General features: G+C 35.5%; 1 protein-coding gene across 1 annotated transcript in view; it reads right to left on the bottom strand.

Moving 5' to 3' along the window:
• The window catches only part of ATG3 (autophagy related 3), a 30,488-nt gene that overhangs the window by 4,914 nt on the left and 1,301 nt on the right, over positions 1-24,273 (bottom strand). Inside the window, exons 2-9 of the mRNA XM_003132682.6 lie at positions 21,769-21,810; positions 17,454-17,503; positions 13,299-13,369; positions 11,849-11,956; positions 7,498-7,547; positions 5,045-5,126; positions 1,073-1,107; positions 672-827 (exon numbers count right to left, since the gene is read on the bottom strand). Coding sequence (XP_003132730.3) covers positions 672-827; positions 1,073-1,107; positions 5,045-5,126; positions 7,498-7,547; positions 11,849-11,956; positions 13,299-13,369; positions 17,454-17,503; positions 21,769-21,810 — 594 coding nt within the window. The remainder of the gene's footprint in view (positions 1-671; positions 828-1,072; positions 1,108-5,044; positions 5,127-7,497; positions 7,548-11,848; positions 11,957-13,298; positions 13,370-17,453; positions 17,504-21,768; positions 21,811-24,273) is intronic.

The raw sequence follows: 24,273 nt of genomic DNA, 5'->3' as shown, positions 1-24,273 counted from the left end.
TGTCTTGTGATTTAGAATTCTAGATTATTTAAAACCACCAGATTACTTCAGAGAAAATTTATACCAAGTAGAGGTAGGAGGAGGGAGTCCTCCCATTAAAGGCTATGTGACATCAGCCACCATCTAATGCAGAAAAAATCCCACAAAAAGGGAGCTTCATGGCTATCAAAACATTCTATAACTTTGTAACATGTTTTAGGCCTATTTTGTTTTATTTTCTTTTCCATTTATAGTCATTGGAATGATAGGTTAAACAATTTCATTTTATTTCAGTTACCTTTTAATTCAATTAAATGAATGGGCAAAAAAATGGTTTTCTGTTTTAAGAAAAAAACAAACACATGCAACATGATCATGTAAATGCTTACATAGCCAAGAGATACAATCACAAACAAAATGCAACTTCATTTTCCCTCACATTTGAAGAGATAAGCTCAAGAAGTAAATTTATAACAGATTATTTCTATTTAATTTTTCATAGTGGTGTTGTCAAACTGAATAATTCAGTTTCTTCAAAATAAGATTCAAAGTCAACATTAATCATAAAATTGTAAAACAAATAATTTCAAAAATTTAAAAGGCAGAAATATATATCCATGGACCTAATGACAAAGATTTAAAGCCAACAATTTAAAATATTTACATTAAAATAAGTTTTTCTTTATTTTTACCTCATCATAGCCAAACAACCATAGTCGTGGTGTCTGGTAATATTTATCATAAGTGATGTAAAGATCATAAGTTCTGGTTTGCAAAATAGCGTCTTCACCTCCAGCATCAGTTTTAGCTTTACAAGCTTCTACTATTTTCCTTGTATCTAGAGTAGCCTGGCAATAGTGGAGAAAAGTTTACAACCATTAAAATCACTATGAATGTAGCATTTTAGAAAATCTGTTTTCCCAACCCATGTATTTTTTTTCAAAAGCAGATATAACAAAATTCAAAGCTAAAATGCTATATGTTATAAGCAATGTACACATATAAAAATTTATTTGCTAGATCAAAGTATTACTAAGAATACTAATCCAAGTTTATTCATTAAAAATAACTAAATAAAACTCAATTTACAAACCTCATCTGTTTCCAACAATCCACTCTCTTCATATTCTGTTATAAAAAGCAACAAAAGATTAATCAAGTTCAAAATACTTTTTACTAAAACAAATTCATATTCAGAATATCATTCAAATCCTGGGTTTGCTTTTGTTTCCGACTACAGATATTGAATAAGTACGAGGGAGCTAATGCTATACTTCCAAAGCAGCGGACTTTACCTGACAGAGTCATAAAAAGTCAGCACACTTAAGGTTTGGTCTGTGCTACAGTCTGTTAAAGATACCATTTGGCATAATAATACTGCAAATTCCTCAGAGACTCCACAGAGTGCATGAGGCTATTTATTATATACATAATTGCATAAGACATACCCGTTAAAGTCATCAGTGACTTCCACTTTGATGAATCCAATGGTAAATTCCCAGTTTTCATCTCAATGACCCCTCAGGAACATGTGGTATGTTTTATTTCCTTCCCGCTGGAACGATTTCTCTCAGGTACGATACTACATCTTCTTGGCGTTCCTCCCACCCCGCTAGCTTCTTCTTCACTATCTCCTATGCTGCTTCCTCTTCATCATCTATAGTAACCAAGACCCCAGTTTCTGGACCTTGTCTCTTCTCTATTCACATCTACTTCCTTGATGCTTTCATTTAGTCCCAATAGCTTTAAAAGCTGATGACTTCAAATTTATTCCCTAACTGCAGACCTGGACACCTGATTGTTTACTTATGGCTCCAATGAATAAGCACAAACAGCATATGTCAAAAACTAGGCTCCTGACTCCCCCTCCAAAGCTGTTCAGTCCTACATTTTTTCCCTATCTTAATTAATGACATCTTTCCAGACGCTCAGATAAAAAATCTTGGAGTCACACTTGACTACCCTGTGTCTCTCATGTCACATCCAACCCAGCAGCAGCAAATCCTCTTGGCCCTACCCTCAAAATATGTCCAGAATTCTGCAGTTTCTCATCACTTCTAATTACCAATCAAGCCCATGCCACAATTATGTCTTGCCTAGATTGTCAAACTAGCCATTTAAATGTCCCCATCCCTTTCAGTCTATTCTCGGCAGTGTGGTCACAGTTAGTTATCCTGTTAAAATGTTAAATCTCATCTTCAGTTGTTCCTGTACCTAGAAATACCCTCCAATGCTTCTTGTCTCACTCTGTGTTAAAGCCAGGGCCCTTCATTATCTGGTCCCCATACCCCTCTGACTCCAGGCCCTATTACACTCCCCTCCCTCCTCTCTGGACATAGAAGCCTCGTTGCAGTATTTTATACAAGCCACACATGCTCCTACTTTGGGGCCTTTGAACCCTTCCTCAGATATCCAAATAGTTTGTTCACTTGCTTCCTGCCAAGCTTTACTCAAAAGGCATATTCTCAATGAGGCTTTTCTTGACCAACCTATTTAAAAATAAGACTCATCCTACCACAAAACTCCCTACCCCCTCCTGCCTTTATTTGTCTCTCAGCACTTTATAACCATCTAAGACAGTATATGTTTTGCTCATCTACTGTTTTTGGTTTGTGTCTCCAAATCAAATATTAGCTCCATGAGATCGTGTCTACTGCCTTATCTCTAGCACCAAATATAGTACTTGATACATAGATACTGTACTGCTCTATAAATATTTGTTAAATAATGAGTGAAAATTAACTGTTATGTTGGATACCAAGGACATTGTTCTTTAAGCAAAATTCCATACATGGCAATTCTTTAACTCTATCCAAGGAAAATGTAACAAACACACTAAAAGGCTGCAGATATTCAAGGCAATCCCACAGCTTGTACTCTAAAAACAAGACTTTATTCATAAGATTCCCCACTCCAACTTGGACAACTGCATGCTATTCAGACAGATGCACTCTAGAAAGAGTATTTGTGCAAGAAGGTGGCTCTGACAATTACGAGACATCTAGGTGGAAATGAAACTAAAGAAGTAGATCTGAAGTTCAGGAGATCTGGGTTGGAGGTTTAGACATGGAAGTCCTGAGCACAGACAGGGTGTATGAAGTTGCTGTGAGCAAATTTGGCTGCTAGTAACTCATCTGGATTTCTTCAAATGATGGGTTTACAATGGAAACAAGGATAAGACTCTCTTGGAGTTCCTGTCATGGCTCAGTGGTTAACGAATCTGACTAGGAACCATGAGGTTGCGGGTTCAATCCCTGGCCTCACTCAGTGGGTTAACGATCCGGCGTTGCCGTGAGCTGTGGTATAGGTCCCAGATGTGGCTTGGATCCCACGTTGCTGTGGTTCTGGTGCAGGCCAGCGGCTACAGCTCCAATTAGACCCCCAGCCTGGGAACCTCCACATACCGTGGGAGCGGCCCGAGAAACTAAGGCAAAAAGACAAAAAAAAAAAAAAGGTTAAGACTCTCACTAGAATTCAGGAACAGATATACAGCTAGGTTTCATGGAAACTCAGAAGTCGTGTAGGAAACAAAGCTGAACAGTACTTTTGAATAAAGCTTACTCTGGCTATTTGGCCATGCTGTCACCTCCTCATTGGCAAGTACCACCTGCCATTATGTGGTGCTTCGGCTCTTACTGTCATTATCTTCTACTTCTTCCTGCTATAAGATGTGTCTATGTCCCTGTAAATTCTATGAATTTGGGGGATTTAACAACCTTTCAGCCTACAAAATGCCTACCCTTTTTTATATTCTCTTCTTTTTTCCAACTGCCTACTCTCTCTATAAACATACATATATTCATATTTAAACTCTCATAGAGATTCTAATGCAATTTACACCATTTTTTTTCCTGTCACACACCATTTTGTGGCAAACCAAAGTATGCAATTACAGAAGCCATAAGCGTAGACACAAATCTACCTGGGAGTATAGGCAGTGAGGAGAGAAAAGTGAAACTCCATGAAATAGTAACATTTAATAGCTGAACAGCTAGGCAGAGTAAAAGAACCCCAGAAGACTTAGAAGAAACAATCAAAAAAGGAAAAGGAAAACCTCATGTCATAAAAACCAAGGGGGAAAAAAAAGGAGGAGGAAAAGGTTAACAGAATCAAATAAATAACACAGAGAAGATAAGAATAATAAAGACAGATTGGCTTTAACAGAAAGGTTGTCCTGATGACAGCAACTTCTTTATCTAATTTTAAATATCCGAGGTCTCACCTGTATTAAAGATTATCATGCTAGTGAAATATGAAGCTCTGAATAGCCATATACTTTTTTTTTTTCTTTTTTCTTTTTAGGACCACGCCTGCAGCATTTGGAAGTTCCCAGGCTAGGGGTGGAACAGGAGCTAGAGATGCTGGCCTATGCCACAGCCAGAGCAACTCGGGATCCGAGCTGCATCTACGACTTACACCAGAGCTCATGACAATGCCAGATCCCCAACCCACCGACCGAGGCCAGGGACTGAACCTGCATTCTTGTGGATACCAGTCGGATTGTTTCCGCTGAGCCACAACAGGAACCCCCTAGCCATATACTTTTAGAGTTGTATTACTGTAATTACTGTGCTCTGTTAAGTACAGTGGGTTTTAATCTCTTGTAACTGATTCTCAGCTGCAATCCTCAGTGATTTCAGAGAGCAGTGAGGGGATTCTGTGTGGTTCAAAAGGCCTCATTAAGAATCACTATCAGGAAGTTCCCTTGTGGTATAGCAGGTTAAAGATCCAGTGTTAACCTGGACAGCTGTGGCATAAGCGACAACTGCATAGTGGGTTCGATTCCTGGCATAGAAACTTTTACATACCGCAGGCATGGACAGAAAAAAAAGAGATAAGGATCATTATCATAAGCGCAACTGTTAAAATTTAGAACTCAGTGAAGTAGAATTCTTAATCACATGAGTTACATATATTCCAAAATTAATACTTTTGACAGAACCCTGAAAACCAGCTACGACGGAAAAAATAAAAATCTGTAAAAAAATTAAATGCTTTACTCAGCTAAAAAAATAAATAAAATTAATATTTTATTGTGGCTAAAGAAAATGTGGAACATAAATACCTTCCATATCTGCAGCTTCTCCTTCATCTTCCTCTTCCTCCTCTTCACATAATGCTGAACAATCTTGGAGTTTAATACCATCCTGTGAAATGAATTATATTTAAAGTTGCTTAAATATATTCAAATACTGAGGAGCCACATGCCAGCACAGTGCTAACCACTGTAAAAATAAGATATTTCCTATGTTCAAGAAACCCCTACTTCAGATGATAAATCCATAAACCAATCATTAAGTGGTGTGCTAAGTGCTGTGGCTGAAAAAATATAAGGCATATCACAGAAGCACCAAGAGTCTTCTAAAAATAGTTGCCAGTTGTATTTTCAACAAAATAGTATTTTTAGTTAGCCAATTCATTAGTATTATAAAATCAGCTGAAAGTTAATTCATGCCATTAATTTAAAGGGAAAAGGATATACTTATATATCACGATACATTTATAAGTTAAATTTATTATTATAAATCAAGTATTATATTCTCTAATGTGTTAAAACCATCCTGGCTGAATTAGGCAATTACAATTATTACAACACAGAAGATTTTAGTTCAATTTCTTAGCTATATTCATACCAGAATGATATAATCTTAACCAAAGATAAGCCTAACATAATATATAATTATCATTTTCACCAAATTAATATCTTAAAAATCTGAAGTCAAGGTAGGTCAAAAAATTGGACATTTAGTTTCACCTAAATTACAATTCTAGTCAGCGATAGTTTTATTTACCACCAGAAACTTAATTGTAGGTATCATTATTACATAAAGAAAAACTGTCAGCATCTGGATAATTTTCAGATACACCAATATGTAACAAATTGATCATTAAGAGAAGTTTTAATCATGTTGGTGATGTTTATAGTTGATACAGTAGAAATCATCAACAAAGATTAATTTCGGATCTGGTTAGCAAGTATTCTAAGCACTAAATTATAAAAAATCATGTGAATTCTATATTAAACAGGAAATGAAGGAAGATATATTCCAGGTTTAAAGTATTCTAAGTATTCTACCTTTAGTAGGACATAAAGATGTTAAAAGGGAAATCAAGTACAACAGTAATCATTATTGCAGTTATTAAAAATCCTTGAAAGACATACCATAAATCTATCAAAGGAATGCTTTCTACACTCCTCTGTCATTTTCACTCCCAAAGCCTGAAGTATACATACTAATGGCTGGAGTAAACAAGAGCTTCTGAAGCAACAAAGCCATTTATGTTATTTTGCCTTAGTTATTCAAACTCTCCCAAAAAGCAGAACTTCAAAAGGATGAATTATCAGGCTAACAAAGTGAACTTTAATCTCTAGCAAGCATAAAATTGTACACTAGAAAAACAATGACAACAACTTGTTTTGGTTTTTGATACCTTCTGTTATGCCCCAGTAACAAATCCCAAAAAAGCCGACTGACAAAAACACACAAAGAAGAATATCTTAAAAAACTTGGAACTACTGTAGTTGAATGTTCCATAAAGACAAGAGAGGAACACCTGACTATTAACACAACAGTTAAGAAAATGGGGGAGGCATTTTGTACTATTTTTTTCCTATCATTTCAAACTATATAAAAATATGAAAACAACTTTATTCTTTCTATAGAAATGAAAAACTAATATAATGCAGATAATCTAAATTAACTGAAAACTTTCAAACAGAAAAGTTCTACTCAATGATATATTTTTACCCTCCCCCCATATAAACTGTACAATAAAACCCAACTAACTTAGCTTCCATTCATTCAAAATGTCACAATCTTGGAGTTCCCTTGTGGCACAGTTGGTTAAGGATCTGGCACTGTCACTGCTGTGGCTCTGGTCACTGCTGTGGTATGGGTTTGATTCTTGGCCCAAGAACCTCCGCATGCCACAGGAATAGCCAAAAAAAAAAAAAAAAAAAAAAAAGATACACTAAAGTTTCTCTTAAATTTTCAAAAGGAAAACGAAAGCCAAAAACAAAAAACTCCAAGAAACTCCTCAAACTAGCAGTAAATTATTAAGAAACTACAGAAGAAAAATGAATTACTACAGATTTTAAACAATATACCATCAGCATCTACTAATCAGCAAATAAATAAATCCCCTCAAAAAACCTCCACTTACAGAATGTTTGGTACTTAAACCTAAAAAAGTCATTTCTTTTAAACTGGCCTAGAGAAGTCTTCTCAATTAGTAAGAATGTATAGGTTTTAACCAGTTACAATCTCAAAAATACTTTTCCTAACCATTTGACAGAGTAAGGAAAAGAGAAAAAACCCTGGGAGACAGTAGAGTTTTGGTATGCTGATATTGAAAAATGAGAGGGAATAAAATAGTTGGAATTTAAAAGAACTTGATAATAGAGCTGTGTAAGAATGATATGAGTAATCTTAAAATATGTGTGTGTGTGTATATATATAGATATATATATATGCAAATAACAAGGTCACTGAATTTTGAAATATAACTAACCAGTACCTTGCTTTCCAGTGTAATCTCCTTAACTGCTTCAGTTATTCCTGCAATACCTGTTTAAAATTCAGCAGAAAATAATAATTAAGTTGTAAACATCCTCCATTTGATCCTGATTTGAGCAATACAATAACACTCACAAGTTCTCTGAAATGAGGAAGCAATGTTAGTAGCACTTTTATAAATGAACTCTAATAGGAATAAATAATTCCAAAGGCATCTTTCAAATTAAAAACAAAATAATGTTAAATATCAATTTAATAATTTTTCCATGAATTATCCTACTCTATCATTCATTTACTATTCTTCACTTATTTACTTTCCTTTGTGAGTCTATTAAAATAAACATTCTCAGAAAGTGAACAGATTAAGAGATTACAGGAGTCATGTTTACTTTTAAACTTGCATTGAAATTTTGTCAACAAAATACTGGTTATATTAAATACACTATTTCCTTCAGAAATCTGGGCTATCCAGAGGTAAGTAACATCACATTTATTCAGATTTTCTATTTTAATGTTTCCACATCTTATATAGTAACAAATACTATTCTGTTAGGTAGTTAAGGTAATAATTTCTCCCTATAAAGAAATAAAGTCTCTAGAGTAAGAGTAACTTGCTTAAGTTTCACAGTTACATGAAGAACCTGGAATTCAAATCGACACCTGCTGACTTTTGGGTTAAATGCTCTGTCCACTGTACCTCATTAAGCAGCTACTTGCATCAAAGAAGGTGGCATTAAGCAGATGGTTGCACACACATCAGCTAAATAATATTTCTAATTCAAAATATCCATCAATGTTCTCAGACAGTTCAACAAGGATGGGAAATATTAAAGAAAAAAAAACTCTAAATACAAAATATGCTGTGCTCCTTTTTTTAATCTTCTAAAGCTTTGATATATCTGTTCAATATATCCAAACTAAACAATGAATCACTTTTATAAATGGAAAATGTCACAACCCATAGCTCTAGCATAAAGCTTTTACTTCATAGTAGTTTTTCTAGAAATTATTATTATTATTATTTTTTATTTTTTTTTTTTTTGTCTTTTTGCTATTTCTTGGGCTGCTCCCACGGCATATGGAAGTTCCCAGGTTAGGGGTCAAATCGGAGCTGTAGCCGCGGGCCTATGCCAGAGCCACAGCAACGCAGGATCCAAGCCGCGTCTGCAACCTACACCACAGCTCATGGCAACGCTGGTTCGTTAACCCACTGAGCAAGGGCAGGGATCGAACCCACAACCTCATGATTCCTAGTTGGATTCCTTAACCACTGCACCATGACAGGAACTCCTAGAAATTATTTTATAATAGGTATGATTATTTTCTAACAGTAAAACCCAAATATTCATATAATGAATTGGTATTACAAAACAATTTATTGAATTTACTACTTCGCATAAAGAAAATAAACCTCTTCTACTGTATAAATGTAATGTAGTAGTAAACCAGAGTCTGCTAATAGTAGGACATTCCAGTAAAAGAAAGGAAAGCTCAAATGACTCTAATGAAGGTAATACTCTCAAGGGTTGTGATGATTGATTTTTTATGTCAACCTGGGTAGGTAACTGTGTCCAGATGTTTGATCACACACCAGTCTAGACATTGCTATGAAGGTATTTTTAGCTGTGCTTAACATTTAAGTCAGTATAGAGTAAAGCAGTAAAGCAGATCACCCTCCACAATGTGTGTGAGCCTCATTCAAGCAATTGAAGGCCTTAAGAGAAAAAGACAGAAGTGTTCTAGAAGAAGAATTAATTCTGCCTCCAGACTGCCCTCAGACTCCAGCCACAGCAATCAAGCCTTCCCTGAGTCTTCAGGCTGCTGGCCAGCCTGCCCTATATACATTTCAGAATTTCTAGTTCCCATGATCGCATAAGCCAATTCTTCAAAATAAACCTATCTATATCTATATCCATGGTTATTCTGGAGAACTATGACTAATACAAGGGCTAACAGAAATAAAAGAAACATGAGAGAAGAAAAGCAGGGATAAAGCAAAGGTAACTAAGGCAAATAAGGACTAGGTACCCTGAACTTGTGAGTCAGTTGGAAGCACTGCTTAATACAATCAGAATATAATTTAAACTTAAAATTCCAAGCGTACCTCTCATAGACATTACTTAGCATTTATTATGTACACCAAATTAACTGACATATGATACTATATTGTTTTCCACATAAGAAATTAGAGTTTCCATTGTGGCTCAGCGGAACGAATCCGACTAGGAACCATGAGGTTGTGAGTTCAATCCCTGGCCCTGCTCAGTGGGTTAAGGATCAGGCATTGCTGTGAGCTGTGATGTAGGTTACAGACAGGGCTCAGATCCATTGTTGCTGTGGCAGTAGTGTAGGCCGGCAGCTGTAGCTCCAATTTGACCCCTAGTCTGGGAACCTCCATATGCCACAGGTGTGGCCTTAAAAAGCAAAAAAAGAAAAAAAAAAAGAAAAAGAAAAAGAAAAGAAAATGATATTTGTCTTCTGTCAGTAAGGTAAGCATTTCTTTAGAATTTCTGTAACAGATTTCTGTCCATCCAATCATACTGACAACTACTTATCTCTGCGATTAACGCCTTTGTAAAAATGTACCTGGATTTTGGGATAGGGATTATGAAACACAATACAACTTGACAAAAGAGAAACTTATTGACATCAGAAACAGTGCTATAACCCATGGCTCTAGTCAATCAACAATTTCCTACAGACGTGCTACCCATTTCTTCCAATCATGTGAAGACTAAGGCGGAGCAGCTGCAAGATAATGGAAAGATCAGGGTGGGGGTGAGGGGGAGCCATCTAATAGCACTACTCAGTGGGAAAATATGATGGTATTTGAAATTATTTTAAGAAGTTATTCAATCTGTTATTTTCTCTGGGCATTGATATAACTTTCAACCTATTAAAGAAGAAAAGTTTCAGGAGTTCCCGCTGCGGCTCAGTGGTTAGTGAACCTGACTAAGAACCATGAATGAGATTGCGGGTTCAATCCCTAGTCTTGCTCAGTAGGTTAAGGATCCAGCGTTGCTGTGAGCTATGGTGTAGATGGAAGACAAGGCTTGGATCTCGCGTTGCTGTGGCTGGGGCGTAGGCTTGGCAGCTATAGCTCCTATTCGACCCCTAGCCTGGGAACCTCCATACGCCGCGCGCGGGTGTGGCCCTAGAAAAAGCAAAAAGACAAAAAAAAAAAAAAAAAAAAAAAAAGGAAGAAAAGTTTCAAATCAAAGAGCTCAAGTCCTGCATCTGTTTCAAAATCATCATAATGAAACAGATGGCAGTGTCCTTTACTCAGAGTAGAGGAGAAACTGACTCAATGAGGTACTTTTTTCCTGGGCAGATTATTTAGCCCTCTGACTACTGCCATGAGTCTCAACAGAGGGCAGCAATTTTAGCCTTCATAGAATATTTCACAACATCTAGAGACATTTCTAGTTGTCACAACTGGGAGAATGCTATTGGTGTCTAGTGGGTAGAGCCCAAAGATACTGCTAAACATTCTGCAATGCACAGGAAATGCTATGACAACTATTCAGCCCAAAATGTTAACAGCACTAAGTTTGAGACATTTGATATACCTCCTACTTGCCAGGAGCTACAGACAGAAAACTTGTTTTTAGTATCCTAGATTTAAACTTGGAACATAATTTCTTTATTAAAACTAAATCATTAATGGTAGTTAGCTATAGCAGCATATAATAATAGGCATTTACAGTCACATAGACATTCTGGCAAAATAAGTTTTAATGACGTGAACTGAAAAAATCATATTCAGTTACAACAGCTTGTGCAAACATATTCTTATTAAAGGTTTAAATTTAATTATTTAATAAAAATGTAGTGAACAACTTCTATATCAGATATTATGTTAGATATTGAAGATTCAACAATCTCTACCTTCATGAAGCCTATAGTCCTTACAATGCTTTCAGTAATCATTCAACAAACTACCAAAGATTTTTAAATGCCATGTCTCTGAGTAAAATAAACATGAGTACAGCATGGTTCCTGTCCTGAAACCTAAGTTTGTCATTGAGTGATGGGACGACATATAATAAGGGTTTCTAAAGCAAAGTAGTATGCATACTCTGCATTTCTGATGGCTTTCTTGCTTTTAGAACTAAAGAAAACAATATGGATATTTTCAAATTGCTACTAAAGTAGCAGTACTATAGGAATTTTGCACACTCCCGGGGCATTCTTTTCTTTTTTTCTAATTTGTCCTCCTGCTTCTTTTCAGGTAAAAGTCTACTGGGACAAAACTATGTTTTTGTTTTGTTTTGTTTTAAATCAAAGCTGTTACAAAAGATTGCAAAAGAGTTTAAACAATTTAAACATATGCCATTCTGTTCTCCTCTTACCTGTGTTATGGTAAGTATCTACCCATCCCCCATCACCATCATCTTCTTCAATGATAGCTTCCAATTCATCTGAATATTCCATCTGTTTGCACCGCTTGTAGCATGGCACTATAAAAAAAAAATGGCAAGGCCGGTTACTAGCACACAATCTGCTTCCTACAAATCCATTAGGGAAAATAAAGAAAATTTATTCCATAAAATATATTTCTACAACCAAAATAATAGATGAGTATTATATTTTACTTCTAATAAACGTACTTAAGAGTTACATTCAGGCCACGGACACATAATTATTTGACCACACTCATCTTTCCCTAAATAGCTTTAGTCAGAAGACTCCCACTCCACGGTGAGCATTCTAAGTATTCTCTACCCTGATGATCTGTAAAAAACAGCAAGCCTGAAGCCAGAGATGACATTGTTCAACCTCAGGCTAATGAATAATAATACATCATTTTAATGGCTTTACTCTCAGAACATGCAGTCACCACCTGTCATACTCAGAGGTGGTAGAGGTGACCTCTGGCTTCCAATACTACAGTAACTTTCAATATGAATTTCATAATTATATTTAAGCTCTAGCTATTAGTCATGGATAAATCGATGTAAAATTCACTAACCTGCTAAATTACTCTTTTATACAATAATGGTGTCAAGTTTTTCATATAGCAAATACATCAATTAACAGGTATCATTCATAAGCCTAAAACTGAGCAATTATAAACACAGTATGATGTGGGGGTAACAAAATGCTATTAATCTCTTGATTTTTTTGAAACAAGCAAGATACAAATGGCAAATCTTATTGAAACATATACTGAAGGAAATAAAAAAAATGATGTTTTGTACATATGTTTTCCTTTCCTATAATAAGTAAGTTAGAACAGAAATCAATGTATTTGCTGTGTGACTGGATAGGAACTATAAAAATCTTTAATATTGTTTTCAAATTAGCTTCATAAATAATTTCATTAACATCCTAAATACCTGTTTCAGAAACATTTTTATGCCTACAGGCAATCTTTCACTGACACAATGGGTAATAAAACCTCTAGCTTTCAGATTTTAGATATCAAAGGTAGTAACAATTACACTTTCCATGAAAAATTTAAGTCTATAAAGAAAATTAAAATTAAATTGGTGAAATGATTATAATGATGAAGGCAGCTTAAAAATCCAATGAGAAGTCCAATTTTGTTTAGGGTATTTTTCCTTCATATCTTAAAACTAAATTCTTGGCAAAAAGAAATATCAAAAAGGAAAGAGATAAAAATCAAGTATGGCAAAAAATACTCTAGCAACAGAAAATCCAGAGTTTCATTAAATCTCCAAATTTCTAAGAGAAACTGTAAGTACAGCTTTAAGCATAAATTAAGATAAGTAAGTGCTAAGGCTTTTTTAAAAAATATAACTGTGTAAAATTTACTAATATATACAACATGATTCTTACCATTTTTGGTGACCAAAAATTGTTTGCCTGTTGGTAGGTATGCCTTCACTTTCAATTCTTCCCCTGTTGCCCTTTAAAAAGAATACAAAGCACCAAAATACAAAAAAAAAAAAAAAATTTAAAAGGCAGAGACAAAAGATATCACACATTAATCTACAAACTACATAATCCAAACCCCTCAGAAAACTATTTTAGGACTGTTTGGGAAGGATGCCATTAAGTGATATATGTCAGGCCACTGAAGAGCATAGCAATATTAAAAGTGAAATGTACCAACGGATGTAGACAGACCAAGAAAATTTGGATTACATATTAGACAAAAGGGTAGAATAACAAAGAACTGTATCATACAACTATTATGTTTCCTTCTAAACAAAAAGAATCTCATTCAGATTTTTAATCTTAAAGTATTTCTCATCGTAAAACCAAGTGTAGGCAGAAAAATAGCTGCATAACATTACATAACAAAGTAGGTGGTTGACAAGATCCATATTCCTAACCACTGTATTAAAATTGGAACTAAGACTTAAAAGATGCTTTGAATCACAAGATAATAATGTTAAGAATAATAACGATCAAAAACAAACAAAAAATCTTTTTACTAAGTGCTCAAGAACTCTAACATGCGTTATTTTCATATAATCCTCAGAAATCTAAGAAGTAAGGGATATTAATAGTGCCATTTCATAAGTAAGTAAACAGAAACTTAAAGAAGTCAGGTTGCACAATTACAAAGCCAGAAGGTGGAAGAGCCAGGATCAAGCCAAGTCAGCCTGGGGCTTCTGCTCTCAAGAACTACTCCCCCTGTGGGTCAGAGCCAGATGTAACATCTCTGATTTGGGGGGCTACTAGGAAATAACTCGCTAAGAAATATGCTCAAAAATTCTGTGGGTCACCTACTGAAATTGGTCAGGGCTGGGGTGGCATGTAATATCAGTCACAAATATAAATGAGCATAAATCTGAAGTTCTGCTGCCCTCTCCAACTTCAGTCTAAAGTTCAAACCAAAGATGTGACCATAAGACAAAGCCAGGAAATGCCCTAATACAATCTGGCAGCTTTCTAGGATTCTTTAAACCATTCCCAATTGTCAAATTCAACATCATGGTAATGCCTGAAGTTTGAGGGAAGATGATATAATACAGTCATGATGGCACTTGTTGACATGAGCATACAGGACAGAAATGGTCAGTTCCTAGCATGAATTTAAAATGAATAATTCTTCTAAAAAGCCAAAAAAAAAAGGAGTTCCCGAAGAGGTGCAGCGGAAACGAATCTGACTAGGAACCACGAGGTTGCAGGTTTGATCCCTGGCCTCGCTCAGCAGGTTAAGGATCCAGCATTGCTGTAAGCTGTGGTGCAGGTCGCAGATGCAGTTCAGATCTAGCGTTGCTGTGGCTGTGGCATAGGCTGGCAGCTGTAGCTCCCATTCGACTCCTAGCCTGGGAACCTCCATATACTGCTGGTGCAGCCCTAAAAAGCAAAAAATAAATAAATAAATAAACAATAAAAAGAATAATTCCTTTGGCCCCAACCAGAGCCAGGAGTATGGATGTTGGAGTGTGGTATAACAATTTCTAAGTTACAATAATTATCTCAACCATCATAATTCATGAAGTGGAATTATAAATTACTTCTTCATAAAAGATCCAGTCCATATATACTAACCCTGTAACAATACTCTAAATCATATAACTAATTAGGCAATTAAGGGCTAAAACAAAGAAATCTGAATAAAGAAAATGTATGTCTATCATGCATATTGAAGAAAATCCTAATTTAGTTCTTTTTCTACAAAATTACTATTATTTTAATTTTATATACTTATTTGACTTGAAATATTACAAATTACAGACCAGAACCTAGCTCAATGTTGTTTTAAAAACTTGGGGGGGGTCTATTTCAGAGAGATTCTACGGTATGAACACAACTGAAAACACAGAACAGAAATACACATAGGAAAGACAAAGACATAAAAAATAAATGAACCTGACATTTTGCCCTTTCTTGTACATAGAAAACAATGTTCTACAAGATAAAGAGCAATTGATAAAAAAGCAGTAAGAACTATTTTGCAAGTGTTAAATTAAAAAATTAAGAGTGATAGGGAGTTCCTGTCGTGGTGCAGTAGAAACAAATCCAACTAGGAACCATGAGGTTGCAGATTTGATCCCTGGCCTCACTTGGCAGGTTAAGGATCCAGCATTGCTGTGAGCTGTGGTGCAGGTCACAGACGCAGCTCGGATCTGGCGTTACTGTGGCATAGCCTGGCAGCTGTACCTCCCATTCGACCCCTAGCCTGGGAACCTCCATATGCCGCCAGTGCGGCCCTAAGAAGCAAAAAAAAGAAAAGAAAAAAAAAAATTAAGAGTGATAGACCACAAATGAAAGAGTTCCAAACTGCAATTTTTAAATAGTTTAATTATTTAAAGCTCTTTAGATATTAAGGAAAACATTATCAATCATAATCTTGTTAATTCTAGAACCTCTGCTCCCAAATCAAAACTGTATGACTCAATTACAACTGAACAAGTGTCACTGAGGGAAAAATGATGTAACAAGCTAAATCACTCATATCCAAACAAAATAATTCCAAACAATTCTAGCCTAATTATTTTTTTATTTTTTTGTCTTTTTAGGGCCACACCCGCAGCATATGGAGGTTTCCAGGGTAGGGGTCCAATTGGAGCTATAGCCGCCGGCCTATGCCAGAGCCATAGCAACGCTGGATCTGAGCTGTGTCTGTGACCTACACCACAGCTCATGGCAATGCTGGATCCTTAACCCACTAAGCAAGGCCAGGGTTCGAACCCACGTCCTTAGGGATGCTAGTCGAGTTTGTTAACCTGAGCCACGACGGGAACTCCCAATTCTAGCCTAATTAAAATAGTCTGCCAGTATTGGGATCAATTTTTTGGCCACTGTCAGGTGGTTTTATCGATAAGTACTGAAAGTAATGAAACTGAATTTGTTTTAAAATATTCTGTTATTGGAGTTCCCGTCGTGGCTCAGTGGTTAATGAATCCAACTAAGAACAGTGAAGTTATGGGTGCGATCCCTGGCTTTGCTCAGTGGGTTAAGGGTCTGGCGTTGCTGTGAGCAGTGGTGTGGGTCGCAGACGAGGCTCGGATCCCCTGTTGCTATGGCTCTGGCGTAGGCTGGCGGTAGCTACAGCTCCGATTAGACCCCTAGCTTGTGAACCTGCATATGCTACAGAAGCAGCCCTAGAAAAGGCAAAAAGACAAGGAAAAAAACCCAAAAAATATGTTATTATTTAGATATTTTAAAAATATGTTATGAGAACTGCTAAATGGCTTAAATTTCTTTAAAACTAAAAGAGAAACTTAAAGAAGATAAAAATTGGGAAACTCTGTTACAAGTGGATTTCCAATTAAGACCTTATTTGGTATCATGATTCTCTCTTTTGAGCTAACTTCTAAAAAATATAGAGACTTTTGAATCTTAAAGAAAGTCTTAAAGAACCTCAAGACTCTGCAAAATCTGCATTTATCAATGTCATTAAAAAATTCAAAAAATAAGTTCCCGTTGTGGCACAGTGGTTAACGAATCTGACTAGGAACCATGAGGTTGCGGGTTCGATCCCTGATCTTGCTCAGTGGGTTAAGGATCCAGCATTGCCTTGACCTGTGGTGTAGGTCGCAGACATGGCTCAGATCCCACGTTGCTGTGGCTCTGGCGTAGGCCAGTGGCTACAGCTCTGATTAGACCCCTTGCCTGGGAACCTCCATATGCTGCAGGAGTGGCCCTAGGAAAGGCAAAAAGACAAAAACAAAACAAAACAAACAAAAAAATAGCTGACCAAATGTGTTAAACTTTTGAAAATTATTTTTTAAAGATCTGCCACAGGACTGACCTAGACACTCTAAAGAAAGGGAATACTGGCAAATGAAGAAAGGTAATTATCTCAAAATGTCCATCTTTTGTGCTAAGAGAGCAAAATAAAACAAGTATAATGCACACTTTTTCTTCATTTATTTTACTGGGTATCACTAGGGCACTGTTTAATAGAAAAATCTACTACAAAAGGGTTAACTGGTCATCCTAATTTTCATGCACTAATCTATTTCGCAAACTGTCGTAATTATGAACTCATACCTTTTATGAACTTTCTCTTCCCCACTCAAAATTACTTACCATTGCCATGTTGGACAGTGGTGGACTAAGTGATCTCCAGCTGCCACAAACTAGTCAGGATTTAGAAGGAATATGAAAAAAGGAAAAAAGAAAAATTGAATATCACTGAATGCAAGGTGGCAAAATATCAAAGGGATCATCATAGGTAACCCTGATACTTAACAGTCAATTAAAATGCAAACATTATCAACTTGCTTTACCAGCCTGAAAATTAATTTTGGATATTATTAAAACTATACATTTTTAACACCCATAAAAATTCAAATTAATTTGGGAACAAAAATAACAAGTGCTATTAATTTTTATTCAATTTTAATCATTGGATTAGATTAAATAATGCCAAAGACAGAGAGTATCATGAAATGAATAAAGGCAACACAACAGGATTCAAAAATGCCAAAAACCATTATTATGAATAAAATGTAGAGAGACTCCTGCTGATGGGTGAAAGCTCAATGAAGACCTTTGAAAAAACTACTAAATAAATACAGGTCTATGTTGTAAGAATAGTTTATTACATCATATTACACAGGTTTCCATTTTCTTTTTAAATTTAAGTAACATTTAATTTTGAAAGTTTTTTTCACACTATTAAAGGAATTATTAACAAAAAGTAAGAAATGTAGTGCCAAACAATGGGGTAAAAAGAAGCTTCTGGGCTGAACTGGAAAATACACCAAAAAAAAAAAAAAAAAAAAATTAAGAAACTGAATCCTCTATCAAATCTTGGATTTTCTGGGCAGGCTGAACATTCTACAAGTTTTTGTTTCTCAGAAATAAGAAACAGACTCAGGAAGAAGTAGTTTAACCTTTTGAGAATTTCCATTATACATGAACATGAACTGATCTTATTGCAAGACAGAAATCCTACCTATTTTTGAAAGCAGAAAATGAAATTATGTTGACCACAACTGCAGTGTCCCCATACTTCCCCAATTACTTCTATTTCACAAAAGCTCCAACTTAAAATCATATATGGTTCACAAGTTTATTACACAGCAAAAAACTACATTATCCTTAATCTTCTAAAGTCTTTCTTTAATTGAAAGATTGAGAAAATACATCTACAGATAATATTCTATTTTAACTTGAGAGAGTAAAACTCTGTAAAATATTAACTTCTTTTAAGATATCTTAACAAGATAAGATTTAGCTGTGTCCTCCCAACAGTAACTTTACAAAACATTTCTGTTCTTTTAAAGAATTTCTTCTATTTAAACTGGTTAAAGACAAAAACCCAAATGAAAGCAATACTTTCTTCCCCAAGTTTAAGCATTTGGGGTCACTGCAACCAGATGCTACACTTAACTCTGGCTATCAAGAACTAATTCACCACCAACAAATGACTATTAATTTAATGCAAGCAAAACAAAGAATTAAAAATTTAAAAATTCTTGGAGTTCCCACTGTGGCTCAGTGGGTTAAGGATCCAGTGTTGTCTCTTCGGTAGCACAAGTTTGATTCTTGGCCTGGTGCAGTGGATTAAGGATCCAGCATTGCCACAACTGTTGTGTAGGTCGTAGCTATGACTCAGCCAAAAAAGAACAAAAAAGTTAAAAATTCTTTAGTGATATTGCCTTGAGGTCACAAGACTCTATATTTTATTTGTTTGTTTTGTTTCATTCTTTTTAGGGCCACACCTGCAGCATATGGAAGTTCCTGGGCTAGGCGTCCAATCAGAGCTACAGCTGCTGGCCTATGCCACAACCACAACAATGCCGAATCTGAGCTGTACCTGCCACCTACGATGCAGCTTGTGGCAGTGCTGGATCCTTAACCCACTGAGTGAGGCCAGGATAGAACTTGCATCCTCAGGAACACTACGTTGGGTTCTTAACCTGCTGAACCACAAGAACTCCAAAACTCTACACTTTACTCCATAGCACTTCTGCTGCCATCTATTAAAAAAATAACAATAACACTAGAAGATAAGGAAAACTAAAAAACAACATAGCAATGAACTGATATTTAGCATATGCACGTATCTGCTCTCATTGGCAGTGGCCATTATTACTTTTTTCTATGTCCAAATGAAAATTTTAAATTTCTAAATTCTCAATATTGTTTACAGCAGATTTCTCTTAGTGATTAAATACTGGATAATACTGAATAACAAGATAGAATCAATATTAAAATTTTGATAATCAACTTCATTATTCAAACTGTCTCTTTCACTACTCGTCTACTTCTTCAAGTCATATACATGTTGAATAGTAAAGTATTTTCAGTCAGATAGTACCATATTAGATAACACCTGTCCCTCTTTTAAATACAATACTTCCACATCTCTTGATGAAAACAAAAGAAACTTACAGGCTGATAGCCAGAAGCCCAGAAAGAGTGAGAGAAAGCAAATGAACAGATCAACTCAGCATAGCATTTATCCAAAGCAAATTATGTATTCCATTTTTCTTCCTTTAGACTCATTCTAACTAAACCTTGTAATTGTGCTCTATCTCAATCCACTATTACATGGTTGGTACCCAGCAGAGCTAGAGCGGAGCTAGTTTGCCTTGCTTGCATTTGTTTAAAAAGGGGAAAATTCATAAAGCACTTCATGATACAATTAGGGGTAACAGTTATTCATTGTAGGATTAGTAGCTGTTTTAAAATGACCATGCACTTGAATCTCTTAACTCCATCTATTTATTTACCAATTAGTCACCTTTACATAGAGGAGATAAAGCCAAAGGATATAAGAAAAACAAAATACCTGCATCTCTGCTCTGTATTTTAAATACTTAGTTTCAAGAGTCATGTCTCAATTGTATCTGGCAAGAACATTAATGATATCCTTAAGATCAAAACTTAGTTTCATTTGGCATTCAAGATATTAAACATGGAGCCTAAGACAGACTGGGTCCTTTAGAGAATGTCAAGCCATAACCCCTCATTTTATAGATAAGAAAACATGAGGCCTATGCCTAGATAGCTTAACTGATTTGCCTGAGTCAGAAGAGGGGAAATTAGAGAAATAGGTCTAGAAGCCATGTCTTCTAGGTTTTGTCCATACCACCATGTGTCTTCAGTAAAAATAAAGACAACTTTAGATGCAACTGGCAGTTCTACACACCATTCTCTGAATTTACAAGGATTTGAGACTGAAGAGATCCCATCATAATTGAAAACTGAGAATTCAGTTAATTCTCTGGCTTGAGGTCATGGAATTAATTTACAGCCAGATCATACAACACAGCTGATTTCAAAATGTTTCTTTCAAAACAAAGAGTAAAGTTCCACTGCCAATGAAGATACTTTTAGTGAGAGAGATGAAGCTTGAGTACATTATTTGCCATTCATTAAGACTAAAACATAAGTCTGATGCAACCATAACTATTTGCAAAACCAGAGTCTAAAAGTACTTTTAGGAGTTCCCATTGTGGCTCAGTGGTTAACGAATCCAACTAGGAACCATGAGGTGGCGGGTTCGATCCCTGGCCTTGCTCAGTGGGTTAAGGATTCAGCGTTGCCTTGAGCTGTGGTGTAGGTCACAGACACAGCTCGGATCCCACATTGCTGTGGCTGTGGCTTAGGCCAGTGGCTACAGCTCTGATTAGACCCCTAACCTGGGAACCTCCATATGGTGCAGGAGCAGCCCTAGAAAAGGCAAAAAGACAAAAAATAAATAAATAAAAGTACTTTTAGATCAGAATTTATTTCTCTAAAGATAATAAAATAAACTACCTAAGGGTTGAACACTTTTATCATATAGATTTGGTGAACAAGTAAAATGATTCTTCAAAAATTCTATGTTAAAAATTCAATAAAGCACAACTGGCCTATAACACAGTCATCCGTTTCAGCATTAAGCAGATTGATTCATCATTATTTGGTTAGTAGAAAAAGTGAAAGAACGGTTTAAAAAATAGTGTTAAGTATGTAGCAATAAATATTTAAGCTGAATACTGACAGAAAACTTAACATCCAAGCATTGAGCCAAAGTTTCCAAATGGAAAGTCACGAAAACTCATGTTTGGGGTAAAGACAGAGCAAACACCAGAGAGGCCACTGCATAGCTCAATATAATACAAATACGAGTGTACGATAAGTAGCTGTAGGAATCTTCTCCACTCCCTCTCCCATCCTTATTTCTAAATAAAGAGGAACTACAGGAAAATGAGAAATGGCAAACTGAGAGGGAAGTTACATTTTCTTCTATGGGAAGTAGAAATCCGTACAAAATTGCTAATACAGTCAACAGAAACTAATTTTACTCAAGTCAAAAATTAAAGTTCCAAGATGTTTTCTTATAAAGCAAAAAAGCCACCCAGTTTTATTAATTGTAAAATAGCTGTAAAATATCTTCGATACTCACCTCTTCTGGGGTGATAACACCTGTTTCCTTGAACTTGGATTCCTAAAGAGAGCAAAAAAGCACAATAGTATTACACTATTTCACTTTGAATTAAAACATGTTTGTGGGCGACTATTCGCCTTGCACCATCTAGGCAACTGGAGCATGTGCAGAAAAAAAAGACTCTCTCACTGGTACCTGACCTCAAGGAACACACAAGTCTAACAGAGGAAAATGGACATGAAAATAATTAACAGTACACTTTGATCAGTACTACAATATTAGAGCAAAGCTCTTTGGAAAAATATTCAAACGTTTATACAAACATTAAACTTTAAAATAATTTTGTGAAATGACCCAATATCATTATTTTACAGAATAAAAAATCTTAAAGATGTTTGAGTAATATTAGACACCAAACCTAGATATCATAAATCATTTAATACTTTCCCATTATTCACATTTCCACCAAGATATTATACATAATCTCTCCTCTAAAGGAAGGATGTTATTATCAAAATTTTCTCAAGTTTAAGTTATATGTAAGATTTTTGTGTAGAAATCTGTAAAAATGAAAAGATTCATTTAGGAACATTATTCATTCAACAAATGTTTACCAAACAACTACTATGTGCCAAGCACTATTTGAGGTAATAAGGACACAGAGTGAATAAAATGGACCAAACTCATCTTTGTCCTCATAAGAAGTTTAAAGTTTAGTAGAGGGAGAAAAGCCAAATGGTAATAAATACCACACAGAAAAGTGAGGCAGAGAGGAAACTGGGTAGGGGTGGAGGGAGATAAATGGTTATTTAAAATAGGATGGCAAGAGAACAAAGAATTCACTGATAAGTGACTACAGACTGGAAAGAAATCAGCCACAAGGCTGTCTGGGGGAAGAGCATTTCAGGCAGAGGGAAGAACTAATGCAACACCCAAGGCAAGAGAGTGTTTGACAAATAACATGGAAGTGAGCAAGGGCTTTTGTTTAAAAGCCAGTAGTAAGTCCAAACCATGATTTTTCTTAATGTTTACTGGCTGGGAGAAATCATTAGCTTTTTTCCCTTGTTTCCCCATGACCAGTAGGAAACTACAAGGATTCTCTCTGAAAACCAACAATTTGCACAGGGAAGAGTAAGGAAGAGGATTATTAATTCTGCTTTCCTTATTACTAAAACTACCTACCTAACAAGCTAACACATCCTTTCCGTTTGGCGAACAAGTAGAATGATTTCTCAAAACAGAAGTCTATGTTATAAGTTCAATAAAATACAAGTGTCCAGTAAAATAGCAGTTTTATATTTAATCTTGGGAGGTCTCTTTCTTTTGCTCCACTCTCCCTGAAACTAAAAGCTATAACAATGGTTTATTATTTAAATCCTATTTGTCTAGGTAGACATGTTTCTGAAAAGATGATATAATATGCAAAAGAATCATATGATCAAATGTCAAAATTTCAAAGTCGACTGAATAATCTTAATTTAGATGGGTTTCATAAGCAACAAATAAAAGCATAGCAATACTGGAATTCTCATTTAAAATTTTTTTTTTAACTTGGCCCAACAAGTATCATTTTAAAATCATTCTTAGAAATATAAAAACAAAGTACAGGACTAACGTTTCCCTTTGCATGGAAAGGGAGCAAAGTAAAACTGTTCACTATTCCTCTTAGCATACCAGAGGAAATTCTTGAATAAAGAGGAACAACCATTTCCAAGAATATTCCATCCTCACACCAAAATTTGTAAAATTTTAATTGAAAGGTTAAAAAAAAAAAAAACACTAAGCAAGAAATCGCTATTCATTTACTCTCACTGTTTGCTTTTCAGAAAGGAAAAATAAAGTTAAAGTAACAAAAAACTTACCCTAAAAGAGCTTTAAAAGAGACAAGTGGGGGGTGGACTGGGGGTTTGGGATGGAAATATTCTAAAATTATGTTGTGATGATGGTTGTACAACTATAAATATAATAAAATTCATTTAATTAAAACTGGCTTTTTATTTTTTATTTTTTGGCTTGTTAGGGCCGCTCTTGCAGCAAATGGAGGTTCCCAGACTAGGGGTCTAATTGGAGCTATAGCTGCCAGCCTACGCCAGAGCCACAGCAATGCCAGATATGAGCCACGTCTTCGACCTACACCACAGCTCACCGCAAGGCTGGATCCTTAACCCATTGAGCAAGGCCAGGGATAGAACCTGCAACCTCATGGTTCCTAGTCGGATTTGTTTCCGCTGCGCCACGATAGGAACTCCTAAAACATTTTTAAGAGTTTTAAAAGAAAAACTTGAATGCACTTCTAGAAATGCATCTTTGAAAGTAAAACCAGTCATTCTTCTAATAACTAATGTTACAACTTTTACTTTAAAATATCTTTAAAAATGTAAATAAACCAAGTATCTAGAAGGGTCAGCCTACTCCTTATTATCATTGACGTCCAAGATGAATAACTAGTTTCAGTTATTTTAAAAACTTGGAAAGGGGGGTGTTGTCTGTTAGCTGGGTTAAATGGTACTGAAAGAAATAATG

The sequence above is a fragment of the Sus scrofa genome, chromosome 13 (genome assembly GCF_000003025.6).
Source record: "Sus scrofa isolate TJ Tabasco breed Duroc chromosome 13, Sscrofa11.1, whole genome shotgun sequence".
NCBI lineage: Eukaryota > Metazoa > Chordata > Mammalia > Artiodactyla > Suidae > Sus > Sus scrofa.
Note: the sequence above shows the minus strand (reverse complement) of the source record. Positions and strands in the feature narration are given on the sequence as shown.